The sequence below is a fragment of the Amphiprion ocellaris genome, chromosome 11 (genome assembly GCF_022539595.1).
Source record: "Amphiprion ocellaris isolate individual 3 ecotype Okinawa chromosome 11, ASM2253959v1, whole genome shotgun sequence".
Lineage (NCBI taxonomy): Eukaryota > Metazoa > Chordata > Actinopteri > Pomacentridae > Amphiprion > Amphiprion ocellaris.
The window spans coordinates 482,125-505,804 of NC_072776.1; the positions used below are offsets into that span (position 1 = coordinate 482,125).

At 39.8% G+C, this 23,680-nt stretch overlaps 1 protein-coding gene across 2 annotated transcripts; it reads left to right on the forward strand.

Moving 5' to 3' along the window:
• The first annotated feature begins 365 nt into the window (after window positions 1-365).
• jam2b (junctional adhesion molecule 2b) lies at window positions 366-17,040 on the forward strand. Of its 2 annotated transcripts, XM_023291865.3 has the most exons (11): window positions 366-522; window positions 1,310-1,523; window positions 6,226-6,291; window positions 8,255-8,365; window positions 8,517-8,666; window positions 11,750-11,931; window positions 12,554-12,662; window positions 12,739-12,846; window positions 16,064-16,082; window positions 16,184-16,232; window positions 16,381-17,040. In XM_023291865.3, exons 2-11 carry the CDS (start codon window positions 1,481-1,483, stop codon window positions 16,417-16,419), a joined length of 876 nt encoding a protein of 291 aa, XP_023147633.1. In that variant the 5' UTR covers window positions 366-522; window positions 1,310-1,480; the 3' UTR covers window positions 16,420-17,040. The 2 variants fall into 2 exon arrangements, with proteins under 2 accessions (XP_023147633.1, XP_035813875.1); XM_035957982.2 differs by lacking the exons at window positions 366-522; window positions 1,310-1,523 and adding an exon at window positions 2,557-2,744.
• The last annotated feature ends 6,640 nt before the right edge of the window (window positions 17,041-23,680 follow it).

The window sequence follows — 23,680 nt, forward strand, 5'->3', positions numbered from 1 at the left end:
TTCTGCTTGTATATTTGATTCCTATGAGATTCAGTACCTGGGAATGTTTGTTTCTGTAGAACACATGCATGTGAAGTGATGAGAGGTTTCTGATGTGTGTGGTGGATGAATGTGTGTGTGTTAATGTATCGCTGGGAGCTCCATGACATCAGTGTGTCCTGCTCACAGCCCAGCAGCTGGGATTGTTGATGGTGAACAGGTGCTGCAGCTGAGATTTTGTGAGGTAGTATTCCACTGTCTCTGCCTGCGTGTGCTTCTGCACACGTGTCCTGCATGTATGGCCCCTATGTGTGTCTTTGTGTGTGCATATGGCCACAAATGTAAGCATGTGGGCACGTTAAGCAGGCTGAGTGACAATGTGCTGTTGTGTGGACGCTGGTGGTGGGAAACCTAATAGCCAAGGACACAGTAGCTCAGCAGCAGCTGTCTCATCTCTGCACCTCTGATTACACTCATTGCTGTGGACATGTGGAAAACACAACTCTAACCTTTGTGATTTCCATCCTTTATTCAGATACTTCAGTAAGTATTACTGGCAAAGTGACACATTAATGTTACTGTGTTTTATTGCTGTAGCTGGTTGAGATAGAGGCACTTCTTTATTTATGCTTGAGCAGTTTAATTTATAATATGTCATATTTAATAATGTTTACACCAGCAGGCAGGAGGTAGATGATTATTCTAAAAGAAAAAAATATCACAAGGTACACAGGTAATGAAGTTCTGGGTTCAAAAATAGGTGAACTAAACTGAAGCTACCATAACTAATTAAAATATATACTGAACAGATGAAACTCCTCACAAACTGGAGACTGGGAGCATAAGGCACGTAGTGAGAGATGATTTTTAGACAGAAGGAGATCACACACGAATACTACCAGCTTAACTATGACTACAACAAAACAGAACCATCAGATTCATCTAAAGAAATAAACTCTTCAAACCACAAATGTTTGCTGATGTAATATGAATGTAATGTACATGAGGTCAAAATTAGGAGGAACTGAACTCCAAAGCCCAGCTGTGGAGCATTTAACTCAGGTGTGTGACTTCAGGTGGGACATCACACTTTAACTAAAATCAAGTATTGTGATGCATTCCTAACATGTCAGTCACTTCATGCATTATATGAGCTGAACTGCTCCTTTAAAGCTGTTTAACCGGTAAAACATCCGGATTAGTTCTAAATGAACAGAGCTCTAATTAAAGTGCAGTAATGTTAAATATTGCAGGATGACTCTGATCTCCAGCAGGGCAGGCAGGTCAAACCCACCGGGCTCATGTTTCCTCTGAGAGCTTCTGTCTGCAGGTCGGTGGTCTCTGCCTGGACTCGTGTGCGCGCTCCGTCAGTTGTCCGGGCTACGTGAGCGCGCCTGCTGCAGATCGCACTTGAGGAATCTGCAGAAGAGTTTGGACTGAAACCGAAATCCTCCAGACTCAGGAGACCCCCGCAGACCTCAGGACGGACCCGGAACGCTCTATGAAGATGCTGCTGCTGCCTCTGCTCGTCTCCTTTCTGCACAGTGAGTCTGTCAGACCTGAAGCAGTTTTTAAAAAAGTTTTCATTACCAAAAAAAGTGATCGTGATCCCAGTAGAGGTGCAGCTGAAAGTGCTGAGAGGAAGGGAAAGTCTGCATCAGGCTTTTTAAATTGACTGTAACTCAGTTTGTAACGGGTGCAAACGTGTTAATGGAGTTTTTTTAAAACTTTCTAGCAGGGCATTATTTTCATATTCTGTGCTATTAATGGTATTTTTCTAATGATATACCCCTACATTTTCTGAAATTTCATATAGCTGATTTTACTTGGAAAATTTGTGTATGAATAATAATGATATTTTCATGAAACAGAGGAAAATTGAAGCAGTGCATTGCAGAGAAAGGCAAACTAACGGACAGAGTTAGGGACTGTACGAAAATTATTGTTATGGTGAGAGAGGATTGAACTTTAATTTTTAATTATTTTTTAAAACCTTTTTTGAAGCCTGTTTTATTTGGACTCTGATCTTGGTTTAGAAAACAACCATTTTCACCATTTTCATCATATTTCATAATGATAAAAGTTGCAGGTACGATTATTCCTATGAAAACAAGCAGCAATTGACACTTCTTAAGATGTGTGAATGTATTAGTTGAAATTCCAAGTTTCACTATTTTATTTTAATCGACAATGTGCCACTAAAACAAAACATAAATTCTGATATTCAAATAATTTTTCTACAGTGCCTGAGATTTGTTAAATGACTCCTAAAAACATGATTAGTAAGTTAAATTGGATTGAGGATACTGTCTTCTTAGATGAGCCCTTCTGCTTTCAATAGAAAACGGACAGCCGGGCTTTTGTTGGATTATTTTATTTGTGTCCTGCGAGCGTGAACCCAGACCTGGGCTGGAGCTGTGATGTGTTCAGGGGCTGGAGCTGTGATGTGTTCAGGGGCTGGAGCTGTGATGTGTTCAGGGGCTGCAGCAGAGATTGTTGCAGGGAGTGGCTGAGCTTCATGTTTACACTGAAGCTGTTTGAACCCGAGATCCACAGGGCTGATGAGGAACACAACACGGAGGAGTCTGAGATCCACCGTTCCAGAGTGACGATAGCCCCTGACTGACCCCGCTGTTAATTGGACTGAGATGAAAACGAGCCCTTGCTATCTGAAAAAATGCATTTGATGTTGCTTTGGGATTCTTAAAGGGCAGAGGCTGCTCTCCAAACAACTCGCTTCATGCTGTTAATTGCAGCTTTGACGTGTGAGTTTTTATCTTTCTTGTAATTTACTCTTGAGGACTAAATGTCTTTGAAAAGATGGGAATCTGTTTGGACAAAGCAACTGAAAAGATTTGCTTTGGAATATTTAGTGTGAAATGCATGTTTGTTGTGCATGGGAGGTTGATTCAGTTACTGCATTAAAAATTGCATCCCAAATAGATAGGTAGCAAAAAGTGAGATTTGGAATAGAAATTTTAACAATATTGAAAGTCTTTAACCTCTTACATGCTGCATGTGAATACATTTTGCAACAAATAACAGTATATTAACTGCATTTAACCCTGTAAGACCCAAGTATTGAAAAAAAGAGAAATCAATAAAACTAAAAATATAATAACAATAATAATAATGTGTATATAAATATATATAGAAACTCAAAAATTAAACAAAAAATTAAAAAAGGATTCATATTTTGCTAATTTTTTTATTTCTAAATCATATATATATATATATTTTTTTTTCTATAGGTTCTATAGCAGAAATTGTATATGTGTATATATATATTTTTTATTGTATATATATATATGTATGGTGTGTATATATATATATATATATATATATATATATATATATATATATATATATATATATATATATATTAGTGGTGGACGTGATTAAAAAATTTAATCTAATTACAGGCTTTGTAATTAATTAATCGCAATTAATTGCAGTTTTGTCAAATAGCAATATTTGACACAATAAATGAAGTTTTTCAATTCAAATAAAATTGTGGTTGACAGTTGAATCAATGAATAGACATATATGTGTTTATAATTTAAAATTTATTTTAAAAAGGGAAAATGGGACATATAGAAAAAAGTGATTTTGATGACTTAAAGCCTGAATTTAGTTGTTTTTTCCACTGTATGGCACATAAAATCAGCATAAGTAGTTCAAGAAGCTTCAGAAAGTTGAAAATCCAGAGATTCATTCTGTTTTCATCTTTTCTGGGTCTGATAAATGGTGTAATTTTGATGTTTTTTTTCATAGGAATATCAGTTTTTATTTATGTAATTTTTTCATTAACAAAAAGTTTATAATTAAGTTATTAAAAGAGATATTTTTGTTGTTTAGGTTATTCCTCCTCCAAGGAGGCAGAGCCTCGACGGAGTAAAAACTTAAACCACAAAAATGTTTCATTTCTATTTATCTGCATTTTTCATCTGTCTGCTACATTCACAGATTACTGCAAATCTAAGTGCAATTATAGCGATTTTATTCAACATTTTAAGACTTTCTGTAAACTCAAGCACTGTCTAGAAAAGTGGTCTATTATGGGATGGCTACACCGTTAGCCGTTAGCATGACTCGTAGCTAACGTTAGCTCTGGTGCTAATGGCAACATGTTTTACATTGAGGTGATACCGTCGGCTTGAAGTGACGCAGTGATCAGAAAACTCTTTGTTGTACAATTTACACACAACCAGGCTTTTATCCAAGCTGCCATCAGGAAGATTTTTAAAAGGAAACTTTCTGTCCAACAAGCTCAATCTCATCTTCCTTCACTGTTCACCAGAGCCTGACTTCACTCAGTACTTCCTGTGCTTCTTCTTCATGGCTACAAACAGACTTCAGGTTCATTACCGCCACCTACTGGGCTGGAGTGTACATCAGAGTTACCGGTGTGCCACAAAAGAGGGAACTGAGGAGGGTGCAACAAATTGTGTTAATACTTTTAACGCGTTATTTGCCGCCTTAATTAATTAATTAATTAATTAATTAATTAATTAATTAATTGAAATTAATGCGTTAAAGCCCCAGCCCTAATTTATATATATATATATATATATATATATATATATATATATATATATATATATATATATATATATATATATATATACATATATATATATATATATATGGACAATAAAAACAATAAAAAAATAAGCTGATGTATTTTTGCAACAGTGGGTTTTACAGGGTCAAATAGTGTGTGTGTGTGTGTGTGTGTGTGTGTGTGTGTGTGTGTGTGTGTGTGTGTGTGTGTGTGTGTGTGTGTGTGTGTGTGTGTGTGTGTGTGTGTGTGTGTGTGTGTGTGTATGGTGTGGGTGTGTGTATGGTGTGGGTGTGTGTATGGTGTGTGTGTGTGTGTATGTTGTGTGTGTGTGTATGGTGTGTGTGTGTGTATGCGTATGTTGTGTGTATGGTGTGTGTGTGTGTGTGTGTGTGTGTGTGTGTGTGTATGGTGTGTGTGTGTGTGTGTGTGTGTGTATGATGTGTGTGTGTGTGTGTGTGTGTGTGTGTGTGTGTGTGTGTGTGTGTGTATGGTGTGTATGGTGTGTGTGTGTGCGCCAGCTGAGAAGGCTAAGGTTACTGCCATGTATGCAGGCTGTATGTGCAGCATGTGTTAACAGCCACATCCAGTGAGATCCTCTGGGTTTCCCTCCGTCTTCGTGCTTCACAGAAGAATCTTTCACCGTGTCAGTCCTCAGATGAATGCTGGCCGAATGATTCTCCACATAGAATTTCTTTGTTTTGCTACTAATCATCTTTCCAGTCATGAATGACAGTTGACAGTTGTGTGTTCTGCTGGGATCAGCAGCTTTAATGAAAGACGGAAGGGTTTTAGGAAGCAGCATGACATCAATAGAAATGTCCCAAATCTGCAGCATGATCATATAATAGTATTTGTTGGTCTGCACGTGTGTTCAGTCAGATGTGTGTGTTGGACCAGCACCCGATGCAAAGCGTCCAAGTTTTTGATTGAGTCATATTTGATTTAAACTGTTTTCTGCAGTAAGAAAGTTTCCCCCCAAAAGGAATCGATTTCCACTGACAACTAGTCAACAGCTTTGGCAGCATTTGATGCTCAGTTTTGGGTGGAATGTCACTTTAAACCCACTTTTCTTTTCTTTTGTGGGGTGCATATTTTGACTCTGCTGCAGGGTTGTGTGTTTGTGTTTGAGTGTGTGTCTGCTGAGGGAGGTTATCAGGTGGGGATAAAGCAGCTTGTCAGAGGATCATCCATCACCTGCATTCCTCCAGTCCACCGCTCCTGGTACCACCAGCATGTAGCATCACTGGATGAGGATTCATTTCAGTTTAAAGTAAATGCAGGATGAGGGCGTTTCAGGCCACTGCTGTTACTGAAAAAGGATCGTTTTGTTTGAAGGTTCTGGTTAGAGATTAGAGTTCAAGGTTTGGGGATACACAACTGGAGAAACTGATGTTTGCTTCCACACAAAAATCAGATGGACACATTCTCCTGTTTTTGTCTGAATGCACAACTTTCTGATGTTTCTTTACGCTGTCCATATGTGTGATTCTGCTTGTGGTTTCTGATTGCACACAAACGCAATGAAAGGCTTTTAATTTGAAACTCTAAATATATTTGGCATATTAATCGCTGAGAGATTCTTGTTTTCATCAGCAATGTGATCCGAAAGACATTTTTAAATGTGTCTTTGGCAGACTGAAACAGTTCTTTTCTAACAGTGGACTGGTCTTCTTCTCCTGCAGCTCCCATCTGTCTGTCAGTGACTGTCAGCAGCAGTAAACCCAGAGTAGAAGTCCATGAACACACCGGTGAGATTCTGCATCACGTTTTCTTTTTTTAAAGATCACAGCATGAAAAATCTAAACTGTTAAATGCCACTTGGTCTCCTTGAAGATTTGTCTTTGTCTCTTTGATGTTGTTATTTATTCATTTACCTTTATTTAACCAGGAGTTCCCATTGAGTTTAGGGATCTCTCTTATAAGGGAGACCTGGCCGAGGCAGCAGCCGTACAAAAGTTAAAAGTTCTGCACATGATACATAAAATAAACAATAAAATAATAAAACAGATTAACAGCTGTTCAAGGACAGTGACCTCATCAGGAAAACATTGACATTCCTCCTTCACTGCATTCTTTATGACACTCATAAACTTATTAATGGATATAAATGTTTGTAGTTGAAGAGTGTCTTGAAGATCTTTCCCTGACCGTGGTGCATGATGGGAGAACGCTGTTCTGTCAAAGTCTGTTGGATTCTGGGGAACATTCAGAAGCAACCACTTGGAGGTGCAGATGGTAGCTAGTAGAACTGAAAGGAGAAGGTGCTGAGGTATTCTGGGCCCAGCAGAGCTTTAGAGAGGAACATTTACTAGTTTTATTGTCTACGAATGCTTAGTGACGTCCAGCTAACCAGATCATAGAGAATTCAGTGGTGAGTGAGAGATTTAGCGTTGGAAATAAAACAGAGAAGCATGAAACACTGAATCAGGTGTTTGAGGTGGAGGAGCTGCATGTCTGGACAGTTCATCACCAGATAGAAAGGTGGTTTGCAGAGAATGTAAAGCATGTTTGGCTGTTAAAATAAAAGCCGATCTTCAATTTGAGTTTCTTTTTTTAAATTTTATTTGTTATTTATTGGTGTCCAGAGCGTTACAGGACATATTCCAACTATTTCACAAGAGCAAATACATCAGTCACGTGTGAATTCTTGAAAGAATAAAAATAAACAGATTGAAAAAAGAAAAGCAAAAACATTTCAGAGGATAATAAGTGTAAATAATAACAGAAATACCCCATTAAGGTTATCAACCACTGGGGTATTATCAGCCAAAATCCAGTGAAATTTGCTGGATTTTGGTAGATTTTTTTTGTGAATGTTCTTAAGAAACATTTTCAACATTTTTTTTCCACCAAAAAATGTTCAAAGATTTCCCAAAAATGTTGAAAATGTGGACATCAGAAGTTTCACTGTGAAAATATATTTTTTTTCTCCACATTTTCAAACTTTAAAACAGGTCATTTTGACCCACAGGACGACACGAGGGTTAAAGATATGTACATTAAATGAAAGCTTTTCATCGATCCATATTTCCACGTGTTTATCGGAGGACACCTTTTCAATCAGTGTATCATCAGATGTAGAAATTCTTAGATTGTCAAAGTTTTATAAACAATCCTTTGATAAAATCATAAACTTTGTTTTTCTTACATTTTATTGCCTAATTCTAAATGAGCAGGTTAAAAACAACAACTTCTGATTAAAAATAAAACGGTAAAATATGACAAAATATTCAACAGTCATATCAGATGACACAGTTAAATATATATTTAACGTCAGTCTTGGAGATAATGGAAATTATGTTAGTTTACTCATTTAGGAATACTTGTGAAACACAAACATCTTACATCTCATGTTTACTCAATAATTTTCTGTTTTTTCACTTCTTCTTTGAAACTAATTACATAAATCACATGCATATACAAATACTGAACAGATTTACAGACTTTCATTTTAAATTATGCCAGTTTTTAATGAGAATACCGACATAAATTTCAGAACACTTTTTGCAATGTCACTCAAAAATAGGAGAAAGAGGAGAAGTCTTATTTCTTGACAGGAAAAACGAGGAAGAATTAATGAAGGAAAGTAAGTGTCAGAGCACAGCAGATCACAGTTGGAGCCAAAAAACAGCAGCTTCAGCTACAAACAAACAAACAAACCGAGCTGCAATATAAAAAGTAATATAGCTGCTGTGTTTTCTGCCCTCTCAGACGCTGTGCTGTCCTGTGAGTTCAGGACGGAGAAAGATCAGAACCCTCGAATCGAGTGGAAGAAGAGAGGAAAGGCGGTGACTTTTGTGTACTTTAATAACATGTTTACTGGTGAGTGACAGATCTGCACCGGATGCATTCCTGAAACGCCCCTGGTTTGAAGAAAACACACGTTGCTGCCTTTCTTGTCATGCATACTTAATTCTTATCTTGATTTACTGCTTTTTTTCCCATCCTTTGTAAAATGTTTCTTCTATTTTAGGGTCTTACGCAGGACGGGCAAAGATAGAAGGAGCGACGCTGACGATCCACTCTGTGACTCAGAAAGACTCTGGAGAATATCGCTGTGAGGTGACGGCCAGCGAGGACCACGTCAACCTGGGAGAAGCCACAGTAAACCTCAACGTGCTCGGTATGACCGCAAACCTGTGCGTGTTTCCAGAATTTATTGGTGGGATGTGACTAAAAATATGAATCAAATTAATTAAAGGCTTTGTAATTAATTGCATTTTTGCCAAACAGCAACATTTGACACAAGAAGCAAAGTTTTTAAATGAAGATAAATGTTGGTTGAGACTGAATGGATGAGTAGACATACAGTATATGTGAACATAAACAACAAAAATGTTTCCGTCATTTTTTATTTATCTGCGTTTTTCTTCTGTCTGCTACGTTCACTGATTACTGCAAAGTCAAAGTGACATTATAACGATTAGATTTAACATTTTAAGACTTTTTGTAAACTGAAGCACTTTCAATGTCTTGAAAAGTGACCTATTATGGGATGGCTACACTGTTTGCTGGTACCAGGACTGTCGTAGCTAATGTTTATTTATCTAGTCATTTATTTGATAGGGACAGATGAACGTCTATTTAGACAGTAATAGACATAAACATGCTGGATTATCGCAACAATGCTAATTTACATCCACAGTCCTTAGGCAGGTAAAAATAAACTGAACAGTGAAACACACGACAACAGGTCACAATAAAAGCACCTTACAAAAAGTACACAAAGAAGTTGAAGGTCACCAGACTGGTTGACTTCCAGCTGTTTAAGGTGAGTTTTGAAGGTTGCTAATGTGGGACACTCCCTTATGGAGACTGGAAGACTGGTCCAGATCTTACCAGCTTCACAGAAGGAGCATTTTGTCTGAAGAGTGTTATTCTGTGGGACCTCCCAGTCCCCTCTAGAGGAGGTCCTGGTCCTCAGACCTCCCCTTCCCCTCTAGAGGAGGTCCTGGTCCTCAGACCTCCCCTTCCCCTCTAGAGGAGGTCCTGGTCCTCAGACCTCCCCTTCCCCTCTAGAGGAGGTCCTGGTCCTCAGACCTCCCAGTCCCCTCTAGAGGAGGTCCTGGTCCTCAGACCTCCCCTTCCCCTCTAGAGGAGGTCCTGGTCCTCAGACCTCCCGGTCCCCTCTAGAGGAGGTCCTGGTCCTCAGACCTCCCGGTCCCCTCTAGAGGAGGTCCCGGTCCTCAGACCTCCCCTTCCCCTCTAGAGGAGGTCCCGGTCCTCAGACCTCCCGGTCCCCTCTAGAGGAGGTCCCGGTCCTCAGACCTCCCGGTCCCCTCTAGAGGAGGTCCCGGTCCTCAGACCTCCCAGTCCCCTCTAGAGGAGGTCCCGGTCCTCAGACCTCCCAGTCCCCTCTAGAGGAGGTCCCGGTCCTCAGACCTCCCAGTCCCCTCTAGAAGAGGTCCCGGTCCTCAGACCTCCCCTTCCCCTCTAGAGGAGGTCCCGGTCCTCAGACCTCCCGGTCCCCTCTAGAGGAGGTCCCGGTCCTCAGACCTCCCAGTCCCCTCTAGAGGAGGTCCCGGTCCTCAGACCTCCCCTTCCCCTCTAGAGGAGGTCCCGGTCCTCAGACCTCCCAGTCCCCTCTAGAGGAGGTCCCGGTCCTCAGACCTCCCAGTCCCCTCTAGAAGAGGTCCCGGTCCTCAGACCTCCCAGTCCCCTCTAGAAGAGGTCCCGGTCCTCAGACCTCCCCTTCCTCTCTCGAGGAGGTCCCGGTCCTCAGACCTCCCGGTCCCCTCTAGAGGAGGTCCCGGTCCTCAGACCTCCCGGTCCCCTCTAGAGGAGGTCCCGGTCCTCAGACCTCCCAGTCCCCTCTAGAAGAGGTCCCGGTCCTCAGACCTCCCAGTCCCCTCTAGAAGAGGTCCCGGTCCTCAGACCTCCCCTTCCTCTCTCGAGGAGGTCCCGGTCCTCAGACCTCCCGGTCCCCTCTAGAGGAGGTCCCGGTCCTCAGACCTCCCGGTCCCCTCTAGAGGAGGTCCTGGTCCTCAGACCTCCCCTTCCCCTCTAGAGGAGGTCCCGGTCCTCAGACCTCCCGGTCCCCTCTAGAGGAGGTCCCGGTCCTCAGACCTCCCGGTCCCCTCTAGAGGAGGTCCCGGTCCTCAGACCTCCCGGTCCCCTCTAGAGGAGGTCCCGGTCCTCAGACCTCCCGGTCCCCTCTAGAGGAGGTCCCGGTCCTCAGACCTCCCAGTCCCCTCTAGTGGAGGTCCCGGTCCTCAGACCTCCCAGTCCCCTCTAGAGGAGGTCCCGGTCCTCAGACCTCCCAGTCCCCTCTAGAAGAGGTCCCGGTCCTCAGACCTCCCAGTCCCCTCTAGAGGAGGTCCCGGTCCTCAGACCTCCCCTTCCCCTCTAGAGGAGGTCCCGGTCCTCAGACCTCCCGGTCCCCTCTAGAGGAGGTCCCGGTCCTCAGACCTCCCAGTCCCCTCTAGAGGAGGTCCCGGTCCTCAGACCTCCCCTTCCCCTCTAGAGGAGGTCCCGGTCCTCAGACCTCCCAGTCCCCTCTAGAGGAGGTCCCGGTCCTCAGACCTCCCAGTCCCCTCTAGAAGAGGTCCCGGTCCTCAGACCTCCCAGTCCCCTCTAGAAGAGGTCCCGGTCCTCAGACCTCCCAGTCCCCTCTAGAAGAGGTCCCGGTCCTCAGACCTCCCCTTCCTCTCTCGAGGAGGTCCCGGTCCTTGGATAATTTTTTGCTGAATTTTTGGGTTTTCTTCAGACAAGAACAATTTTTTTGGTGCCCGTACATGAAGACAACAGGAGGGTTAAAGAAATCTCACAAATTTAAGCTTAGATTTGGTCAACGAAGCAGAAAGTCACACAGTAAGTTTAAGTTTTTACAGCTTGTGATTCTGTTAAATGGTGTAATTTTTTTTTTTTTAAAGATAAGCTTTTAAAAGCAGCTGGAGGGTTTCAGGGTTCAGAGGGTTAAGCAGTATAACTATGGGGAGTGTAGCATTTGGAGTCTTTGCAGAGAGGTTTTTGCACATCAGGTGTTACTGAAGCCAGAGTAACGACAGATTAATGTGTGGATTTGACATCTTCTAAAAGCTTCAGCAAATGAAGCGTCAGAGCATTAGACGTCGACTAAACAAGCGAGTGCATCGGCATGAGTAATGTTTTAAGTGTTTCAAGGTATACTCGTCTTCCCCAAAATGACTAATTACATATTTTATAAACCCATTTGCCCTCTGCTGTTATTCCTCTCTGCCACTTCAGTGCCTCCTCATGTCCCATCCTGCGACGTGCCCAGCTCTGTGTTCGTTGGCTCGGGCCTGGAGCTGCTCTGTAAGGACAAGATGAGCGTCCCTCCAGCCACCTACCGCTGGTACAAAGACAACAGAGCCCTGACTGCCACAGCAGAAACTCCCTACAGCATCGACACCAACAAGGGCACGCTGGTGAGGACGCACTGACATATGTACACTGCAAAAACTCTAAATCTTACCAAGTCTGTTTGTCTTATTTTTAGTGAAAATGTCTCATCCCACTTGATTTAAGATAAATTCACTCAACAAGAGACATTTCAGCAGATGGAGGGACTTGTTTTAAGATAATGCATCTTAAATATCTTGTTAAGTCAAACAATATTGAAATTATCTTGTTTTGAGTTGAATTTTACAAGAAAACTCAAAATAAGTTTAATACATCTCAAATTAGGAGGTTTCATGAGAGCAAAAATCTATTTTTGAGTGAAAAACTGCTATATTTTTTAGCATATCTGGCTTATTTTAAGACGCCTAAGCTTGACGATCCTGGTAAAATAGAGCTTAAAATAAGTTTTCCCAGCTAATTTTCAGATCTCAATATTCTAAATGTCACGTCTTATTTCAAGAAATCTTACCAAGCCATTTTCCACTTGTTCTATTGGCAAATTTTTCATTTATTTCAAGGTACAAGTTCCTTGAAAAAAGTTCTTTTTTCTTGTTTTGAGAGGAGCATTTTTTCCAGTGTAAACATACATGTATGACACTGAAACAGACATGCTGATTCCTTTGCCTTGTCTCTGTTTGTCTGGAGCAGAAGTTTAAAAGCGTGTCCAAGCTGGATGCAGGGATGTACCGCTGTGAGTCCTCCAACAGCGTGGGGGCGCCCAAGAGCTGTGTGGCACAGCAGCTGAAAGTTGTTGAATGTAGGTGTATTTGTAAAATCCGTCTATCATGTTTCACTGATCAAACACTGAGAGAAAATCTTTGCCCTTCCTCCAGATCCGTTGAACATGACGATCCTGATAGCCGGAGCTGCAGGTTTCGTGGCGCTCGTCCTTTTCTGCTGCATCATTGTGTGTGTCTGCCGCCGCCAAGGCTGCTGCCACAGTGAGTAGAGTGATGCTGCATCTGTGTGTCACATAAACACTGATTTTACGCCTGAGCCCTGAAAGCATGAACGTATACGTCAACAACACTCCTATCCTGCCTATCCACCATTAGATTTCCATTTGGTGTGCAGGGAACAAGAGTCTCTGCTTATTGACGTACAAAATATATATCAGATGAGCAAGCAGGTATTATTTCTTGGGTCAATGTATAACTGCAGGACTTTTTGTACCATAGTTGACATTTTTGCTGTTTTCAGGCCTAAACTCAACATGAGCGCCTATAACCAAACACCACATGGCATTTTAGAGAAAGATTCTTCTAAATATTAGATATACACCTGATTTCTACAGATATTGTTGTAAACCTGTTGACTACTTTATATTAAATAAGTCAGAAAGCCTTGGAGTCTGGCCAGTCTTTACTTCAGGAGGAAATGACATCATGTGGAGCAGGTCATGTGATCTGGAATTAACACACTTCCTGGAGAGGTGTTTTTGGAATGAGGAACTTAGTGGAAAGTGATTTAATTAGTTATTTTCCATATAAAATTTAATATATTGCCAAAAAGAAATATCTGTCATGATTATCTAAACTTAATAAAAAGAACACAATCCAAACTATTTCTGAATCAGCTCATTTTATTATTGTTTAGCTCATTAGAAGGTGGTTGGTATTAAATTCAGACGCTTGTTTAGTTGACATTTTAGTGATATCCAGTCATTTTTTATTAATAAGTGATTGTTTCCATAATAAATAATTATGGAATTGTGAAGACACGATCATAATGAACATAAACTTTTTTTTCTTTAAACTTTTAATAAAAATGTATGCAGATATATCCCATGGACTTCAAAAGTCCCTCAGTTATAGATTGACCTGGACAATTTTTGAGTCATTTTGGAGTGCTTTCTTGTCAATTTCAATAAGTTTTATGTCAGCTTGGATCTTTTTTGTGTCCTTGGGATAATTTTCGAGTAATGTAGGACAAATTTCATGACATTCTGGACAAATTTTCTGTAGTTATGGATCATTTCAAGTCAGTCTGAACAAATTTCAAGTCACTTTGGACAATTTTCGAGTCATTTTGGACAATTTTTGAGTTATTTTGGACAAGTTTTGAGTCATTCTGTACAATTTTCTTGTCAATTTCAACAAGTTTTATGTCAGCTTGGATCTTTTCTCATCATTTTGGATCATTTTTGTGTCTTTGGGATAATTTTCGAATCATTTAGGACAAATTTCATGTCATTCTGGACTAATTTTTAGTAATTATTGATCATTTTCAAGTTATTCTGGACGAAACAATATAGAATTGCGGGACTTTTTATAACATAGTTGACATTTTAGTGATATCCAGTCATTTTTTATTAATAAGTGATTGTTTCCATAATAAATAATTATGTAATTTGTAAAGACATGATCATAATGAACATAAAAACATATATTTTTTTTACTTTTAATAAAACTGTATGCACATATATCCCATGGACTTCAACAGTCCCTCAGTTATAGACTGACCTTCTTGATTTTTAAGCCGGGAATGAAGATTCATCCAGTGAGACAAGTTAAATTCAAATTCATTTGACATCTGAGCAATTTTAAACATCTTTAATACAAAATTCACCTGTTATAATGTGAGTTACCAACCCTCAAAACTCACCGTAAACAGTGGCTGAAAGTGAACCCGTCTGAGGACCACTAACCTTTAACTTCTTTGTGTACTTTTTGTATTGTGCTTTAATTGTGATCTGTTGTCCTTTTATTGTGACACTGCATGATGGCTGTGGCCTAAAAAATTCACAACAACATTATCATCATATTTTTAAAAAGAATGCTATAATCTGTTTTATTTTGTGGTGTGTTTTCTGAATGAAGTAACACCTAAATATGAGAGTCTATAGAAGAAGAGAGCCCATCTAACAATAACTGTCCTGCATGCTGAGTGTCAACCACATAATCCTGGTGCTGGATTATTTATGATATAGTCATTTGTGTGTTTGTAACATGATATCAGTATTTCATTATTTAAATATAACACTTATGGTCAGTATCAGGACACTGTAAAAACCCCCAATATGAAGATAATTATCTATAAATATTGCAGTTTGACAATTTTTTCATCTTCCTGTACTGTTTAATCTAAAAGAATCCGTTTCTGCTTTAACTATATTCTAATCACACATGCAGAAGTTTCAAATGTGAAAGTATGACTTGATTAGAGGCTCAGAAAAAGGCGTGCTACCCTACAGATATGTAAAAAATACTCCAGTACAGCCAAAGTCCTGCATTACCCCCTAAAAAAGCATTTTTATTATCCATTTCCTCATTACTAGGGTTCACTCAGGCATCTTCCAGCTAATTCATTTGCATGTTCTGGCTCTCAGCTTTACTGTTTTACTGCACGTCTTATTGTAGTTCCCAGCAGGAAGTTACTGTCCGTGGAAAAGCTCCGATGAAAAGATTCAGCACTGATAGCAGCACGTTACAGCTGGCTAATAACTGGTAAACAGTAATACAAGGAAGGCATTCTGACCACTTAGATAAAGGTCTGAGCTGCTGATTTGGATGAATATTTGAAGTTGTAAACATTATTTTGATGAATTGTTTTGACATGATAATGACTGCAACTTAATATTGTTTGTAGCTTAAATTCAAATTTCTGCATTAGTTGATTTAAAACTAATTTCAAATTAATGTAACTTGATTAAACTGACTTTGTAATATACTTTTTTATTCATGAGGTCAGGATTTCAAGTCCCTGAAGCAACTTATTTTTTTACTTTAAAAAAAAATGTGTGCATAATTATGGTAAGTACACAACACTTCCAAAAACCTTTAAAATTATGTCGAAAAACTGCTTGGAACAACTTTATTTTTATGAATGCTCAACTATAAAGCCTGTGTTTATGCTCCTAATCAGTAAGTAATAAACAGTACCTTTGATTGTAAAAGCTAATTCTCTCAACTCAGTGCAGTTTATTGGATTAACGCCAAGTTGATGATTAATGCTGAACATAATTTTTAAAGGGCAGTGGGATGTTTAGTAGGTAGGAGCTGGCAGAGACCAAAACAAAGTAAAATGATTGTTAGAAACGTCGTCTACTGAATAAATGTAGGAGCTGCCGGTCTCCACTGTCCACGGATAATGAGATAAATGTCCAACACATGATCCCACACCTTCTGATCATTTCTCCTTTGCTGTTTCTTTGAACAGAGAGCAAGAAAACAAAAAGGTGAGTGTTTTTTTCTTTGTTTCTTGCTTTGTGCTGCCTGTAAATGTGTGTTATTATCAGGTAATGAGCTCAAACTGAACGGTCCTCCGTTTGTCTCTCAGCACCAAGTCCTACAACCCTCCTCCTCCTCCTCCTCCTCCCACCCGCAATGTGAGTGATCAAAGCTTCTGTTATCGGCTTGCTTTTGCTTGCATGAATGTGGGGGGCGGTCATTAAACACTGTTGATAAGTTGCAGATAACTTTGGTCCCCGGCTAATGAAGGGAAGTGATTCATTGTTGTCTCTCTGCCGTCCACAGCTCAAACACTACAAACAAACTCAGTCCTTCATGATCTGAGGAGGAAGCAGCTCTCTCACTTCGACTTCAAACCATTCAAAGTTGCTCGACAGACGCTGTGACGGACGCAGAGGTCTTCAAATGTCAAGCAAAGAGCTCAAGATTTTGCAAAACCCTCGCTGCTTAATTTCTGCGCTGACAGTTTACAGGTGGTCCAAATTTACAGTTTTACCACTTCTTCAAATGCTGTATAATGTTATTTTTTATTTTTTTGTCAGTGTGCCAAGATATTTTTGCTTGAAATTCTTGTTTTTTCCATCTGCAGACTTGAGGTGTCAGATTCAGCACTTCAGCTTCAGTTTTAGCTCTTTAGCGCCACCTATAGGTCACTTACAATAACTATCTATGCTAATTATGGCAAATATTGTATATAGATTGTTCATTTCAGCTAATGTGTTGTTTATTCTTTCTCATTTTTGCATATTTTTATAAAACTTTTTCTACACTTATCTCATGTTATGTTAAGTTTTCTCTTATTTTTATTTTATTTCATCGTAGTTCAGATGATGTAAAACGAGTGAGAAATGAACAGGTGTCTGCACACACTGAATGGTGCTTATCATTTATACTGAAATATCAACAAGTCTATCTCATAATCAATAAAAAGATGATCAAAAATCAGCACTTTTGAATTCAAGCTAGTTTATTGGCTTTAGTACGTGTTAGGAGTATCTTTATGCTTTAATCTTCATGTCGTCCTGCAGGTCAAATTGACCCATTTTAAAGTTTGAAAATGTGGAAAAATATATATTTTCACAGTGAAACTTCTGATGTCCACATTTTCAACATTTTTGGGAAATTTTTAAATTTTTTTTTTTTTGGTGGAAAAAAAATGTTTAAAAAAAATGTTTCTTTAAGGACATTCACAATAAAATCAACCTTTTAAGGAAACTTTTAAGGAATTATTGAAATTTTCTGAAGATTTTACAAATTTTCAGAAATCTGAATTTTTTTTGCTGAATTTTTGTATTTTTTCAGAAAAAACAATATTTTTTGGTGCCTGTAAATGAGGAGAACAGGAGGGTCAAGCAACAAACTCAGAGATGGTGGAAAAATTGATTGTTATTTGGGTTGTAGCCTCTTGAATGATTATCCAAAGTTGTTTAAATCAATCCAACTGGACTTTAAGAAGGTTCCTTGAAGACGTTTCACCTCTCATCCAAGAGGCTTCTTCAGTTCTGGTGGTGGTTGATGTTGCCTCAGCTTATAACCCCGAGGCAACATCAACCACCACCAGAACTGAAGAAGCCTCTTGGATGAGAGGTGAAACGTCTTCAAGGAACTTTCTTAAAGTCCAGTTGGATTGATTTAAACAACTTTAGATAACCATGACCTGGATGAATGAGAAACTACACGGACCTCTTGAATGATTATTAACTCAATTAGTTGTGATCACAACAATTTGTTCGCCATGAATCCTATTTAGTGCCATCAACAGGCCAAAATTTAATATTTCACAGAAATTAGTTAAATTTAGCCTCAGCTGCTCTTTCTGTTTCATGATAGCTAGTAAATGTTGCATGCAAGCATGACAAAATGAAGACGTGAATATGTTGAACATACGTCACAGCAGCTTCACTGTTAAAGACTGATACACCTGTCTGACATGGTGTAAATAGCTCTGACTTGTTGGGGAACCGGTACAGGACCTCTTGGTGTCCAGATAAGCCACGCTCCAGCTGATGTTTCACCCGTATTTATTGTCTTCTTTGCCACAGCAAATCTTCTTTACACCAGCAAACACTGTGAAAAACTAACATAAAGTAAATGATGCGGACACAAGCATTTTGTCAGCACAAAATAAAAACACAAACCTAAACAAACTGTTCCAGTCCTTCAGAGTGGATCTTTTTCTAATCGATCATGTGAACTCTGCAATGCTGTTCTTTGACCACTAGGTGGATCCACAAAGATTTCAAAACAAAAACTTTCAACATCTCCACAAAGAATCACATCCTGGGCGACCGCTACATGTGATGTCTGGCAGCAGATCCCTGATTAGTTTCTGCAGGTTGTGGGGTCGGTTCTGTGTGGATCAGGCTTGTTCTAGATCCGGTCTATTAAGTTTGGAATCAGTGTTTTGAGCTCTTGGTTGTGTTCCTCGAGCCGCTCCTGAGCAGTTTGTCTGGTTTGCTAGGACACATTACCCTGCTGCTGTCAGTGTGCCAAAGTAGCGTCAGCAAAGTCTTTTCAGTAAAATATTGTCTCTGTCAGTGGTTTTAATGTTGTGGCTGCACATGTTGAGAGCCTGTTAATGTGCTGATGCTGAACATTGAGTGAATCCACTGAGCCTCACATGAAGATAGCAGCTCTTTTGTCTTGTTTACTACATTCATTCATTTGGGGTAGATGGATTAACACACATGAACACATATAGATCCTTTCTGCCAAATAATAGCTGTGGCTGCATTTGAAGTGTACACAGAAGTAAATTAATTGGTGCCTTAACTGCTTCTCCCTGCAATCAAGTTTCTTTGGAGCAGCTTCATCCTGCTTTTGTCTCCTCTGCTAATCTTCAGAAATGTTATCTTCTTTTGTCAGTGGACTGTTGTGGTTCCAGACGATGACAACTTCTCAGCTCTTATTGATTTCTTTTCTTTGTGTGAGTTTTGTTGTTCCACTAAGCCAAAGAAACAAAAAAAAAAAAAACACTGAACTGGGACATTTTGAATATTTTGTAGATATGTTTTCTTCTTTTGTGCATTTGTTTTAAACAGACAGCAGTTCACATTGTTGTTTGACCACTAGAGAGCACCAGCGTACTGACTGTACCGTCTGCAGCTACATGACGCCAGCCTTTATCCATTATGTGTCTCTGAACAGTAGCACTATTGTTCTCCTCCTTTTGTACTGGTTGTTCTCCTTATTGTGTTGCCCATAAATTAAAAGCCCTGAAATGCAATGATTTCCAGCAGCTTCACTTCCACGCATTTCTGAATAAGATGCATTGTCTGTGCCTGTCTTTGTAGTTTGAAAATGTGATTCATGTTTTGGATGCATTTTTGCAGCAGGCCTCTAACCGCTACGGTGCAGACAGTGTTAGGAACCAGCAGCATGGATCTATTCTGGTACATGGTAATAGCCTTCTGTAATGATCACAGTAAGTGCATCGTATTGATCTGCTAATATGACTGTATGGCAGCTCAGGCCTCTGACCGGCCACTGGCAGCGGATAGAGGACACCAGCTCTGCTCTGAAATGCAAATGCTTTCACAGTTTGTCACGTGTGGGAAACTGTACCCTCAGTGGGAGCTGCTTTTGGTTTTAGCATAATGACAACACATTATGAATTTGTAGAATGTTTTATTCAGTAATTCCTCTCTCACTGTTCAGGGAGTTTTATGTAGATGAAAGAAAAATAACAAATACATTTTCAGATACTATCAGAAGCCAGTTTACACTATTTCATAAACTGTTGGGTCACTGTTAAACCCTGAACACCTGTGGTCCCGTCCCACTCGGATTAAGTGTGCTTAACCCTCCTGTTGTCCTCATTTACAGGCACCAAAAAAATACTGTTTCCTTGTCTGAAAAAGTCCAAAAATTCAGCAAAAAAATTCCACAAACTTCTGGAAATGTGCAAAACCTTCAGGAAGAAAATTCCAATAATTCCTTCAAAGTTTCCCTTAAAAGTTTTATTTTTAAAGAAATCCCCCAAATTTGGCAAGAAAATTCTTGTAAATATTTTCAAAAAATGAGTAAAAATCTTCCAAAAAAAATCCTAAAAATAATTCCATATATATCAGTAAAACTTCTAATATTTTCTTTAACAACATTTTTAACATTTATTTTTTTCCACCAAAAAAGGTTCAAAGATTTCCCAAAAATGTTGAAAATGTGGACATCAGAAGTTTCACTGAAAATATATATATTGTTCCACATTTTCAAACTTTAAAACAGATTAATTTTGACCCACAGGACAACATGAGGGTTAATTAGACTAACTGGCAGGACTGTGAAGGTGCTCTCTCACTTTTAATCTCCTCTTAGTTTGTTTGAGCAATACGTTTTCATTTCTGTTAGTTTGTAGATTTTGTTAATTCCCAGCAGAGCTTTGTGCGACTTCAGCCTGAGCCACAACAACACAAACCCCTGTGTGGATATGCAGGATTTTTAATCTATAGTAATTCATCATTTTGAAGTTCCTCTATGTGTCATATAACTGTACTGCAATATTTCCCTGTCATAGGAGGTAGCATCTACTGTATGTTGGAGCTACCACTTGAGAACCGTCCCTGAGTACAGAACCTTCTTGTCTATTGTGTTTGTTGGGTGGCTGTCCCTGGAACACGTTATTTACATGCTGTGTAGGAAAAAGTTCTGATAGCTCTATAAATAGTGAGCAATGTTCCACAGAGCTCATGGAGTTTCTCTCAACACATGTAAACATATCAGAGGAACTGAACTGTCACAGGACAACAGCCAGTTCTGAGTTCATGGTTGTACTTTTTTAAAGGTGTGGCACAAGTTAGCTGAAACTAAAATGCACATTCTAGTTTTACATGGTACAATCATTAGAGGGTGAACTGCTCTGATGCATTCAGAGCTCCTTATGTCTGCTATATTAGCCTGTGAGAACGCCCTCTACTAACACCTGTGATTAATGTTTGTACAATGTATCTGGCTTCTGCATCCTGTCCTCTTTGTAAAACATTTAGGACCACTGATGTGTTAATGCTATGAGCTGAAATGCAAGAACTGGCAAACCCCTGAACCCACAGATCAACAATAACACTCTCACCAGCCTAGAGGCAAACCAACTGAGCTACCTGGCGACTATGAAATGGCAAAAAGTGAACGCTGACTTATATTTTTCTCACTGTGGGATTGAGACCAGAAAGTTGAGAAATGACCACAGGACTTCCATTTGTACTACAGTAGAGAAGCAGAGCAGCAAATAACTGCTCCACATCTCCTTCTCTGGCATCAACAGCGGAGCTAAAACAACGTTTCTGTCGTCTATCACAGTAAATTTCATTTCTTCTGGTTTTAGAGTCTTGGCCAGACAAAAAAATAAAACATTTAAATGTGTCAGCTTGAGCGCTGGGAAATTGTGATGCTGGCATTCACTGTTTTCTCAGACTGAGACCAAACGATTCAAAAATTAATTGAGAAAACAATCTGCACTTTAATCAATAATGAAAATAGTAGTCAGCGGCGCCCTAAATGTCTCTTAGACACTTTGAGGGTTGTATTTTTAAGCAGCTTTTTGATTTAGGTCTCTGATATATATTTAAAAAACAACAACAAAAGCAAAAAACCACAACTATTTATTGGATTTATTCACCAGTTTGTTAATTATGGTGTGTATTTTGAATACTAGCACGAATAATAAACCTACTTAGCATTCAGGGCACGCATATTGTGTGATGCTACCAACATTATAGTCGTACGCTGAGCACGCACAGACAGACAAAGCATTTCATGTGTGCAACACTCTGCCTGCACTGCTCCTATTTGAGCTCAAATAAGGAGCACAGTGTTGCTGTGGGAGTCAGAGTCCTGACTGATGGCTTGTGTGTGTGTGTGTGTGTGTGTGTGTGTGTGTGTGTGTGTGTGTGTGTGTGTGTGTGTGTGTGTGTGTGTGTGTGTGTGTGTGTGTGTGTGTGTGTGTGTGTGTGTGTGTGTGTGTGTGTGTGTGTGTAGTGGCAGAACTATTTCCATCCTCCATTTCTGCTGTAATTACACACAGCAGTCTTGTCCGTGAGCGATCCTAAAGAACAGCACAATTCAGTCCGAAAGACACAAACCAGAGAGTTCAAATAGGGAGCTTTCTTTCTTTCTGCTCCCCCTCTCGGCTTTCACACACAAACACACGCAAACATACACAAACACAGCAGTTCTCTGGCCCTGTAAGAGAACCACAGCATAAAGATTTAATGAAACTGTAGGGGACGTCGTCTGGTGGGGTTTAAATGTTTAAATGCTGCTATTTCTTGCTGCTACAGCGGGGGAAATACAGCTTCCTGTGGTAATCCCTGTGTCAGTGGTCTTCTTCCTGCCACAACAATTTCCCTCAGGCATAAATACATCCATGTCTGTATGATGTAAGCTTTGCATAACCCCAGAGCCGCTAATGCCGACAGCTATGGGGGCTGAAGATGCGCAGCAAACTTGGGGGGTTGAAGAGTGCAATGCAAGAACAAATATCAGGAAAATAAAGAAACCGGTGGAAACAGACTCTTTGAGCATAAAAAGAATTGTTTAAAATTTTAAAAAAGCCAATTAACCCCTGAGGGTGGCGAGCCAAGTGCTGCCAGCAATGAGCCACCTGTTCATAAATGAGTGGAGCTCCTGGAGAGTGGGTTTTCTGGGGCATTGTGGGTAATACGGCTGCAGCAGCACGGGACTATGGGATGCCTCGGAGGAAACCTGGCTCCAGGCTTAAATTAACATCAAAGAAAACAGCGGTCCTGACGTAGAATTTAGTTGACAGCCACCGCCCACTCTCGCTCAGCAGCTCCCTAACTTACCTTCACACTCTCACTCCGAGAGATACGTTTACAACATGTGATGTTAGCTGGAATCCAGGGTGAGCATCCGTAAAGGAGGCCCATTAGGACGTCCAAAGGGAGCCACAGAACAAGGAGTGTAGCCGGCAGCTGAGTCGTGCCATTAACAGCCACCAGACCGTGTGTGTTCCTCATGTTGTGGTGACATGAATCTGTTAAGTCCTCATGATGTACGCCGTTAAATTTAAGGGTGAAGTGTTGGTATAAGGTTAGGGTAAGGTTGTAATGGTTGCGGTTAAATCTCCAGGAAATGAGTCTGTTTAATGTCCTCTGAAGTAATGGAAACAGGACTGTGTGTGTGTGGGCTTATCATGTGGGTATTTCCAGTCACAGACGTCGTCAGGGGCCGTAAAACCCGGCGATCGCTTCTCTCCACATCTGTCTGCTCAAACAACCATTAACCCTGGTGTCATCCCCTGTTTTAAAGTTTGAAAATGTGAAAAAAAAAAAAATTCACAGTGAAAACTTCCACATTTTCAACATTTTTGGGAAATTTTTGAAAATTTTTTGGTGGAAAAAAAACAAATGCTAAAAAAAATGTTTCTTTAAGAACATTCACAAAAAATCAACCAAAATCCAGCAAATTTCACTGGATTTTGGTTGATTTTTTTTGTGAATGTACTTAAAGAAAATATTAGAACTTTTACTAATATATAGGGAATCACTTTAGATATTTTTAATATTTTTTGGGAAGATTTTTATTCATTTTCTGAAAATATTTACAATTTTTATTTTTTAACATTTTTATT

What these genes read in the sequence shown, in the direction of transcription:
- jam2b (XM_023291865.3), top strand. Translation starts at nt 1,481, where the DNA reads ATGAAGATGCTGCTGCTGCCTCTGCTCGTCTCCTTTCTGCACA. An exon ending in CTTTAATAACATGTTTACTG is followed by an intron (nt 8,366 to 8,516) that starts GTGAGTGACAGA and finishes CTTCTATTTTAG; the next exon opens with GGTCTTACGCAGGACGGGCA. An exon ending in GCAGCTGAAAGTTGTTGAAT is followed by an intron (nt 12,663 to 12,738) that starts GTAGGTGTATTT and finishes CCCTTCCTCCAG; the next exon opens with ATCCGTTGAACATGACGATC.